This window comes from Saccostrea cucullata, unplaced genomic scaffold (assembly GCF_032062105.1).
Source record: "Saccostrea cucullata isolate Sc308-1 unplaced genomic scaffold, CSIRO_AGI_Scuc_v1 ctg2130, whole genome shotgun sequence".
Lineage (NCBI taxonomy): Eukaryota > Metazoa > Mollusca > Bivalvia > Ostreida > Ostreidae > Saccostrea > Saccostrea cuccullata.
In genome coordinates this window covers 8,752-19,819 of record NW_026936727.1, presented here as the reverse complement: position 1 = coordinate 19,819, position 11,068 = coordinate 8,752, and the positions used below count along the sequence as shown (strand labels likewise).

Below are 11,068 nucleotides of genomic sequence, written 5' to 3'. Positions count from 1 at the left end.
TGCGGAGTCAACCGGAGTAAGGCACTGTTTTCCCTCTATAACCTTACTAACTTTATGGGTCGGTATCTTAGAAATAAAATCTGTATGAATATGTTTGTTCTTATACCCGCACTTTCTAAAGAAAGTTCGGGTATATTGTTGTTACTCATGTCCGTCCGTCCGTCTGTCACACTTTTCTTCCCTGAACTCCTCCTATATTTTTCACAGTAGCTTAATCATCTTTTGGGAGATGGTTGGGGGTGTCATGTAGATGTACAGTAAGGTTTCGGAATTTTGATTTTGCCCCGGGGGGTCAAATGGGGGTCGAAAAATGACGTTTTTTATGCTAAAAGCCCCGTCTTCCCTGAACTCCTTCTACATTTTACTCAGCAGCCTAATCATCTTTTGGGAGATGGTTGGTGGTGCCATGTAGATGTGCAGTAAGGTTTCGGAATTTAGATTTTGCCCCGGGGGATCAAATGGGGGTCGAAAAATGACGTTTTTTATGCAAAAAGCCCCTTCTTCCCTGAACTCCTCTTACATTTTATTCAGCAGCCTAATCATCTTTTGTGAGATGGTTGGTGGTGTCATGTAGATGTGCAGTAAGGTTTTGGAATTTTGATTTTGCCCCGGGGGGTCAAATGGGGGTCAAAAAATGATGTTTTTTATGCAAAAAGCCCCTTCTTCCCTGAACTCCTCTTACATTTTATTCAGCAGCCTAATCATCTTTTGAGAAATGGTTAGTGGTGTCATGTAGATGTGCAGTAAGGTTTCGGAATTTTGATTTTGCCCTGGGGGGTCAAATGGGGGTCAAAAAATGACGTTTTTTTATGCAAAAAGCCCCGTCTTCCCTGAACTCCTCTTACATTTTATTCAGCAGCCTAATCTTCTTTTGAGAGATGGTTGGAGGTGTCATGTAGATGTGCAGTAAAGTTTCGGAATTTTGATTTTGCCCCGGGGGGTCAAATGGGGGTCGAAAAATGATGTTTTTTATGCAAAAAGCCCCATCTTCCTTAACTCCTCTTACATTTTATTCAGCAGCCTAATCATCTTTTGGATTATGGTTGGTGGTGTCATGTAGATGTGCAGTAAGGTTTTGGAAATTTAATTTTGTCCGGGGGGGGGGTCAAATGGGGGTCGAAAAATGACGTTTTTCATGCAAAAAGCCCCTTCTTCCCTGAACTCCTCTTACATTTTATTCAGCAGCCTAATCATCTTTTGGGAGATGGTTGGTGGGGTCATGTAGATGTGCAGTAAGGTTTCGGAATTTAGATTTTGCCTCGGGGGTTCAAATGGGGGTCGAAAAATGACGTTTTTTATGCAAAAAGCCCCATCTTCCCTGAACTCCTCTTACATTGTATTCAGCAGCCTAATCATCTTTTGGGAGTTGGTTGGTGGGGTCATGTAGATGTGTAGTAAGGTTTCTTAATTTTGATTTTGCCCCGGGGGGTCAATTGGGGGTCAAAAAATGACGTTCTTTATGCAAAAAGCCCCGTCCTCCCTAAACTCCTCTTACATTTTATTCAGCAGCCAAATCATCTTTTGGGAGATGGATGATGGGGTCATGTAAATGTGCAGTAAGGTTTCGGAATTTAGATTTTGCCCCGGGGGGTCAAATAGGGGTGGAAAAATGATGTTTTTTATGCAAAAAGCCCCGTCTTCCCTAAACTCCTATTTCATTTTACACAGTGGCCTAATCCTCTTTTGGGAGAGTTCACTCTTTTGAAATTTTGGTAAAACATCAAGGTCAAGGCGTAAAAAATCATAGCATGTTGGGAAACATCTTATTATGGGTAATGTACACTTGAAATGTGAAAGTCGTGTCTCTTCTCAATCAAAAGGAAATACAACATTATTGAAAAGTAAGTTAAACTTCAAGGTCAAGGTCACAGAGTCAAAAAGTCATGATACATTTGGAAAGGTCTTATCACAGGTAATATACATGCATGTACAATATGAATGCCCTTTCATTTATCTTTCAAAATGATCAATTTAAAACAATTAATTTGTTTATGGCAGTAGGTCAAACTTCAAGGTCATGGGTAATAAAAATCATAGTGTATTTAGAATGGTATTGTCCCATTAAATACTAATACACATGTTTAATATAAAAGTCCCGTCTCTTCTCATTCAAAATATATGACCATGATGACCAAGGTTAAATTTATTGTGACAGATGGACAGACTTACAAACAAATGAGATTTAATGTCCCCTACCTTTAGCAAAAATGGGGGACAATAAATGTCCTTGCTGTTCTTGAGATGAAGATTTATGTTGGAAAAAGTCCCCTGCATATTTACATGTAAATTGGTTGAAATTGGCTCAGTGGTTCTTAAGAAGTTAAGAATGTGAAAAGTTTGCAGACAAACAGATGGACGACAGAAAACAGTACATTTCAGAAAACAGTATGCTTGTAAATAGTTAATCAAGGTGCTTTGGGTAGCAAAATAAAGCTAAACCGTTACATCTAATTCATCCGCAGAGCTTAGTATATTTTAATATGCACAACCTTTTCAACTCTTATAATAAATATTTTTAAAATATTTATATCACCATGTCTGATTCAAGGGAGAACTTGAGATATGACCAGAAGTATATCTGTTGAATATAAAATATGTACATGTATACTGTGTTTTTTTCTTAATTTGTTTGTTTGTTGTGACAGCAACTGTTATGGCAGCTTTTGGCAAAGGTTGAAGTTTCTCAAATGTAAGTCAAACTCCAAGGTCAAGGTCAAAGGGTCAAAATTGTTGGTATCAAAGGGAAATTCTTGTCACAAGGAATACACATGTGAAATAAGAGAGAAATTCCTAGTACTTCCTCACCTGTTCAAAAGTCATTGCCAAGGTTAAAGTTAACTTGGGTTCAACTCTAGGGTCAAGGATATTTATACCTGTTGAAAGTTCACAATGATTACACATGTTAAGCATGAAAGTCCTAGCACCAACTATTCAAAACTTAAATTAGGCCAAGTTTAAGGTATTTTTCTTGTAAAAGTGGGTCAAACTCCAAGGTCAAGAGATCAAGAGGTCAAAATTGGTGGTACCCATTAAAAGGTTTTGCCAAAAGAAATTTACCTATGAAATGTGGAAGCCATGTGTATAGCCCAATCCACTTAAAACTAAAATATGGGCAAGGTTAAAGTTTCTGTGAACAGACAAACAGACATACACACAGGAAACAAAATATGTATATATAGTCAAATGGAAAAATTTTCTACTATTATGGAGTCATAAGATCAATTGTCATTTCAGGTTACAGGGTGTCTGTGGCTAGTGAGATCAGACACCCCCCCCCTTGAATTTGCAGTTATTTAAATAAGACTATTTACTGAAGAGAATAAAAATGACTTTGGACATCCTCCCCCTTAGAAAACAGGGACCCAACCATCATTGTTTTTATTATTATTTTTTATTTGCTTCTCGGGAAATCATGGGCTGGATTTTTTTTTTTGACTGAGGTGTGACATCCCACCCTCCCCCCATTCCGAAAAAAAAATTCTGGATCTACGCCTGTAATAGTGTATATACTGAATGTCCGCAACGGGAGATAACTTGACAATGTGAAATTTGTCGACTGTGGCATGCAATGATCTTTGACCCTTTTTGAACTTCAACCTAACCATTTGTATTTATTTATTTTTATCCAATCTATACTAAATCTTGTACTTACCGAATGTCATAGGTCGTGACAACGAATTCATGAAATATAATCCATATAATTCAATTAAAACACAAATGATTTTAACTGGCCACACTGCATCGTCAGCATACATGTGCTAAATAATCTCATATTCCGTCGCCTTCATTAGATGAAGTATGAATCGGCCGAGGTGTGCCGAGTGGACATCTAAAAATATGATAATGGGTGACGCAAACCCAATGTGAATGTAGAAATTTTCAATAAGATGTTCACACGTAAAACTGTTTAGTACACGAACAAATTTCAAACTATCATAATAAACGATGTTTTAAAATAACTTTGCCATCTAGGTCTATTTTTAAAAAAATGTGTGAGAGAGAGAGAGAGTGTGTGTGTGTGTGTGTGTAATGGTGAGGGGGGGGGGGGGGACAGGCATTTACAAATCATTGGGCTGTATTTTCAATGGGTTTTTTTTCCTAAAATAATATTTTATGTGGTTGAGAAAGTAAATTTAAAAAGTTCCAAATTATGGGCAAAATATTTATCAGAATCTAATTCAGTAATTTACTTTATTGATTAAATTCTGTTATTTCAGACTGGTAATGAATTAAGTATACAAAATACATCTATGAGGCTCATAGATCATATGGTCATCTGAAAATTTTATGCTCAATTTGACGAATACATGTACGGAGATAATTATAGAATTATTTTGACTTTTTCCTTGGAAAGTCCAATATGAAGGAGTAAGTATTTAGAGGCAAACACCTTAGTGCGGGTATTACTGTCTCATGACAGCATCTAGTGTTTTTCATGTTGTTCCATACCCTGGTAATACAGGTACAGATCGACATTGTCCCGATAACGTTACTTACTTACAAAGGACAGAGTGGGGAAAATGAGCGTTACGCCGAGAACGGGAGATAACTCTTAGGAATGTGACATTCGTCTATTGGAGAAGTTGTTTAAATCAGATTTAGGTATTAAAGAAATTCAATGGAACCTTCGGAAAAGGTCACAAAAATTTACAGATTATCAATAACAAAAAAGTAACAACTTTTCAACTCTAAAAGTTAATACAATACAATCATTCCCGAATAAATTAAAACCCAGGTTCTAGACATCATTGACAGCTGCTTTTTCAATAAAAATGGAACTCGTTAATTAATTTACTAACCTTATCATTGGTCGTTTGCAAATTCATATTGTTTAAAATAATCTGACTGCAGAAAAAGTACTCTGAAGTTCATATAAAAAAGAAGCTCAGTGACAACGTCTAACGTATGTGGTTTTGGGAGACCAGTGGCCCTTTACAAAAAAAAATCTCACAACTAAATATAAAAATTATTACTTAAACAATTCTTTTCTAAATTATTTTTTTACTATTTTATCTTAAAATTTTAATATAATGTAATACAAAAATAATTTTTCGCAGCTTTGACACTTGTTATATGGTAGAATGGGGGATTTTAGTTTTAATCGTAAGATTTCTTGTGAAGAAGGCCACAGGTCTCACAACAAAATAAGGGTGATCCAATCTCTGTTTTATAGGTCATTGTTGTCTCTGCTAATTTGTATTGTTTGAGTGAACTTCAGCTTGAATACTGATTTTTCATTTCACGGAGGAGCTTTCGAAACGGATTACTATGAATTAAAATTTAAATAAAATTATGAAATTAATTTTAATGAGAAATACGTACATATGTATGGTGTCTTCTAGCTATTCCCACTTTTTAAAAATCTCAATTCCACGTATTCCCACTTGCAAATAACAATAGATTTCTGGAGTTACCTGTATTTTGTATTTTTAAAGACAGGAAATAATGAATACATCTATGAGAAAATATGATTTATTTTGGATTTTTGAAATAATAAAAAGATCTTACAAGAAATAGCAACTTAGTACCTAAATTTAAGAACATAGTTAATTATTTGTTTACAGAAAATTCCACCTACTCCCACGTGAAATTTCACCTTTTTCTACCCGATTTTCAGAAAGTGGGAATAGCTTGCATAAACCATATGTATGTCTATTTATTTTATTAGCAGTTTATACAATATTTTTAACAGTTTACGTATTTTTAAAGAAATTTTAAGTTAAAATGAGTAGACTCACTGGGGGCCGCCAGAGAAACCAAAATCTTTCAAAAACCGATTATGTATACTGATAGTCCGCCGAAACATGGCTGAAAAATTGCCGACTCAACAATATACAATCAATCTAAAGAGCTTTCGTATTTTCATTTAATGTACTATACATCTCACTTTATGTGGGCTGTTAGATTTTAAAGTTTTTGTGAGATGACTTAGTAAATGGTTAGGTCATCGGGTGACTGAATTCAAAGAAACTTATGAGCCTCTTCATGTTCGAAATAAGTACATCCGTTTTTGATAAATCTGCTTTAATAAATGAATTCATTCGTATTTTTACAAATAATTTCCGGGTTTTAATTACCAAGGTTGCTAAATCAAGGAAGAGATTTCCTTTAACTCGTATTTATGTGTACTTATGATCTAATAAAAATCCGCCATACAAAACGAAGAGTCTGTAAGCTTTAGATGGATTCTTTAGTTTGGATCTCTGTCATCGGTTTTCTGCTCGGTTTCGTGAGTACTCATAAAGCAGTGGTTTTCATGCATGGAATATTTGGAGGTTCTTCAGAAGGAAGAGAATTTGAAACATGGATAAAACAGGTAGTATAAAATAGCTTTCTCCTTCCTGTACCTAAAATGACTCAACCATACACAAAGAAGACAAAACTTTACTAAACGAATCTTTATTTTTGCATGAAATACCTTGGATGAAATATCCATGGTTCTCGAGAGGATTTTGTGCTTTTATTTATACTCGATGAAGTAAAGAAGGTTTTGTTATTTATTTTGTTTATAATATGTGCTCACCAGACTAATTTGAAATCGAGCTGGGGCTACGGGATTCGGTTCTTATGACTTTCAATAGTCTTTCTTTTGACCATAAAGTACACTTAATTTACAATATCAAATTTTGAGAGAAATTTAATTCAAATGAATCGTTAATTTTTCAATGATACCATAAAAAATCTGTTGTAAGAATTTGTCCATTTCTTCCATCGGAAAAGTATTTCTGAATTTCGTACCAATGAGTCGGGTTGCAATTTGAATACGTAAAAGCTTTCCACAGTTTTAACAAAATATTAATTTTAAAGAAATTTGAAGAGCAGGTGCACAGATTATACAAGGAAAACCAAAACATCTTAATAATTTAAAATTTAATCATATCTATGAGAAAACATCTGTCTTCCGTATCGACCTTTACTTACATGGAACATTGATAGATGTAACATAACTATTTTTTTTATATCTAAACTCTTTTCGAAAATGTAGCTTAAAAGGGGAAGAGGTTTCAACTTTCTGTTTTAGTATACGTACAGTGTGCACAACCCTCGCCAGTTGTAGTGTGTACTTGATACTAATCTCGATTGTACTCCTTGTGAAAAGGGCCATACTAAGTCATAAAACATATTGTCTTCCTTGTTTTTATCGATAAACTTCCGTAATCAGTCGTTTGTATTTGTAAAGACCAAATTTACCTCATCGTTATATTTTCTATCAAAAAGGTGCATGTATCTTCAGGTATATTCACCAGCAATTTAATGATAAAATCCACACACAGGAGACGCTGTCTAATATTGAGGCTCAAAGGTTTCTCTAGATAATGTCGCTGATATAGATAAACAAACGTTAAGGTACAGGGACAGGATGTTGTTGGTCATAGTATTACAGTTGTCAATTTTAGCTCTTTTACTTACTGCAAATAATGTGACAAGTGGCCCAAAGGCTATTGTTTTTATCCATGGAATTCTTGGTAACTATGAAGAGGGTACAGATATTCAGAGATGGGTAGAAGAGGTAAGCGTAAGGGAAGTCCCTTACTATATACATCTTGTATTGAGGAGAGGCATTTTAAACATTTGTCGGATGTGGTCGAGTGTAAGTTTCTGTCCTAACATTGACTTGAGCATTTCATAATTAAATCTGGTTTTCAGCATTCGGTATCGTTGCTTGTTTACATTTGCTAAAATCCTAGCCTAAATTCAATGAGAAAAGCAGAGTTGAATTAACATATCCAGCCGTTATAATTTGGATTTCGGAGCCTGATTCTGCCTACATCGTTCTTCAAAGAACAGTGGCGTAGCATCGATTTTGAAAGTGGGGGGACCAGCTTGAGAAAAAAATTTTTTTACTTACCTGAAAAAGTTGACAAGCAAAAAAAAAAAAAAGGGAAAAAGTTGCCCAAAGTCGGAAATCCTATTTCGTGGGTGGGGGGGGGAGTAGGCTTTTTCTCAGTGTCAACTACTTTTAGTACCAATTCTAATACTTAATTTTCGGTACATCACTAAAAGTGGGGGGGGGGCCAACCAGGCTTTCAATTAACATTTCGTATAGTATAAGTAAGGTTGGGAAAAAAAGTGGGGGGGCCTGGCCCCCCCGGTTGCTACGCCCCTGAAGAAGTAACACGTGTGAGGAAAGAAGCAATAATTGAAAATTGTATTTTAAACATAAAATACGACAAATAAAAAAAATAAGACAAAGAAAACAAACGAACAAAAAAAGTATCTATATTACCATTTTGAAACATTGTTGAAAGTAGGAGGTACAATTATTTACTTTTTAAACATCAACCAATACATGTCGTTCCACACCAAATGATATTTTGTAGTTGCTTAAATTGTACTTTTTATCTTAGGTTCACCCTGACACGCCTTTCTACTCCATAGCCCTTTACCAAAGGATAGGTAGCCTGGTTCCCCTTTGGAAACAGATAGATATAATAAAAAATGATGTAGTAGGCATCATGAACAACCACACAGATGGCATCCATCTGATTTGTTTCTCCCAGGGTAGGTAAAAACATATTATAAATATTTTCATGTAGAAGTATCAAAACATGGATAAAACGTATACATGTATTAAAAACATTCCAAGCAGCTTTCGCTATTTCCCTGAGGGATGGTAAATGTAGCTAAAGTATGAAAACGTTTTGTTTTTCTTTGAACGACGAATTATTAATAAGCAATTACTTGCGTTTTTATACCTTTCTCACTATTAAAGCACATGTTTAATATCAAATTATTGAATAGCATACATCTAATCTGTATTTCCCAATTCGATAAGAATAATTTATTTTCATTTCTAAATACTTGAATGGTGAAATTTAAAAAATTTTTTAAGAGAAAAAGGCATACATGTACATAACAATGTTACCATGTATATATATTATTTAATGTACTATTGATAGGAGGGCTGATTTGTCGAGGTATTTTGTCGACGACTCAACATAATGTCGACACTTTCATATCATTGAGCGCTCCTCTCGCAGGCCAGTATGGAGGTAATTGTATTTGTTTATTTGATCATATATTGACATTTACTTAAACTTAAGATACTGATAAACACTTTAGATATCGAATTGTGAATATGCTCATACTCGCAAGTGCATAGTGTTTAAAGCATTACATTATCAGCAAGTGAAATATTTTTCATAGTTTAAAGTAGATATCACTTTATATGCTACCTGCTTTCTATATACCTTGGCAGGCTAAAAAGTCCATTTTTTTTACAATTGCCGCGACACTTGTTTTTATATATAACTTATACATTTCTCTCTTTTCAGATACAGCATATCTGAAACACCTTTTTCCAAAATTCCTAAAATCAGAATTATACAGGTAATACTATCCATAAAGTTTACGCATTAAAACAAATATCAGAACAAAACATATAATAGGCCCTCACAAAGTAATATCTATCATTCTGTAGACTGTTTTATACCAGAGGGGGTCAGGACCTATCGATTGGAAACTACTGGAAAGGTAAAGATACATGTATGAGTATTTTTTATAATACACATTTATTCAATTAATTATTCATATTAATAAGTATAGAAAACTATAATGTTTTCTTTCAAAGTGATAGTTTATATTTTCAGATTGATTTCGTTTCAGACCCCCATCACTTGAAACAGTATCAGAAATATTCCAATTTTCTTGCACCATTAAACAACGACACCTACACATCAAAAATGAACGGTTAAACGTTTTTTTTTTTTCAAAGAAATTGATGCTTATACTGTTCTGGTCCTCATGACGGTAAAATTATTTTGAAATTAAAATATTTTTTTTACAGAATATAAGCAAAACTTTCTGAGGCTAAATAGACTTGTTCTGATTGGTGGACCGGATGATGGCGTCATCACACCTTGGCAGTCAAGGTAACAAAAAGCCCGTATCACCAAGTATTACGTAGCCGACATCTAATGCAATCGGCTTTTAAAAATAAAAATCCTGTTTCGAATAAATCGTAAATATATACATGTAAGCGTTGAATTTTTTATTACCTTTTCCAGTCATTTTGCATTTTACAACTCTGAGGAGAAGGTTGTCGAAATAGAACAACAAAGAGTAAGTTTGTTTATAACATTACCGATTTTTGCAGATATATTGTTTTTTCAGAACATTTTTTGATGAAAAAACATTTTCGATTTATGTTAAATTGAATATGGTATATTTATCCTTCATTATGCATCGTAATTGACATTTTTTCTCTTTTCCTTTAAAAATATATCTTTGCACTATATTTATCTTAACATTTCAGTACTTCCTGGAAGATTCTTTTGGTTTGAAAACCTTATACAACCAAAGAAAGGTGAAGATTTACGTTATTCCTGGCGTGCAGCACATATATTGGCATAACAACCGTACAGTGTTTAACAATGCAATACTTCCTTGGCTGATTTAGATTGTTCATATACATTGTACAAGAACACAAATCTGAAGCATCCTGTGTTCTGACAATACTCATTGATTACAAACCTACTCAGATATACATTGCTCATTTGTTTTCCTTTCTTGATCTTTGCTGCTCCTGTAAAAATATTCAATTAGAAATGCTGAACTGGAAAATTTCTAGATAAAAACACTTTAAAAAATTTAATGAAAGATTCGACATTTAATTTTTTTAAAATAATTTACATGGATTTGTTGGAGTTGGCAACAGTAATGCATGTTTTAATAAGTTAATAAAGTTTCCAAATAAAGTACCCGATTATACTGTACTTGTTTGATCCATCTTTGTTTTTCAAATTATTCATATATTCATGGATTTATTCTTTAAAATCATGTTTATAGTAATATATTTGAAAATTTCCATTAATTAAACTATTTATACCTCCAAAGTATTTGAACTTTACATTTCTATACTACATATTTGTTACTTTGTCAAAATATTCACAAAATAATGAATTCATTCTTTAAAATTATGTCAATTTAGATATGTTTGAAATATGTCCAACAATCAATTAATTCAACCGCAAAAGTATTTGAACACTGGATTTTGATCCTTTCAAACAAGGATACATAGCAACCTCATCAAAATATTTTCAGGGTAACCTGAGAAGTACTTACTATA

The 11,068-nt window shown here is 33.7% G+C and overlaps 1 protein-coding gene across 2 annotated transcripts; it reads left to right on the top strand.

Moving 5' to 3' along the window:
• Window positions 1-5,903: 5,903 nt before the first annotated feature.
• LOC134246387 (lysosomal thioesterase PPT2-A-like) lies at window positions 5,904-10,715 on the top strand. 2 transcript variants are annotated; one of them, XM_062728754.1, is made up of 9 exons: window positions 5,904-6,316; window positions 8,349-8,502; window positions 8,901-8,993; window positions 9,276-9,330; window positions 9,422-9,474; window positions 9,607-9,690; window positions 9,788-9,872; window positions 10,008-10,062; window positions 10,256-10,715. In XM_062728754.1, the coding sequence occupies exons 1-9, from the start codon at window positions 6,182-6,184 to the stop codon at window positions 10,397-10,399; spliced, it is 858 nt and encodes a 285-aa protein (XP_062584738.1). In that variant the 5' UTR covers window positions 5,904-6,181; the 3' UTR covers window positions 10,400-10,715. The 2 variants fall into 2 exon arrangements, with proteins under 2 accessions (XP_062584738.1, XP_062584737.1); XM_062728753.1 differs by lacking the exon at window positions 5,904-6,316 and adding an exon at window positions 7,052-7,510.
• Window positions 10,716-11,068: the final 353 nt, after the last annotated feature.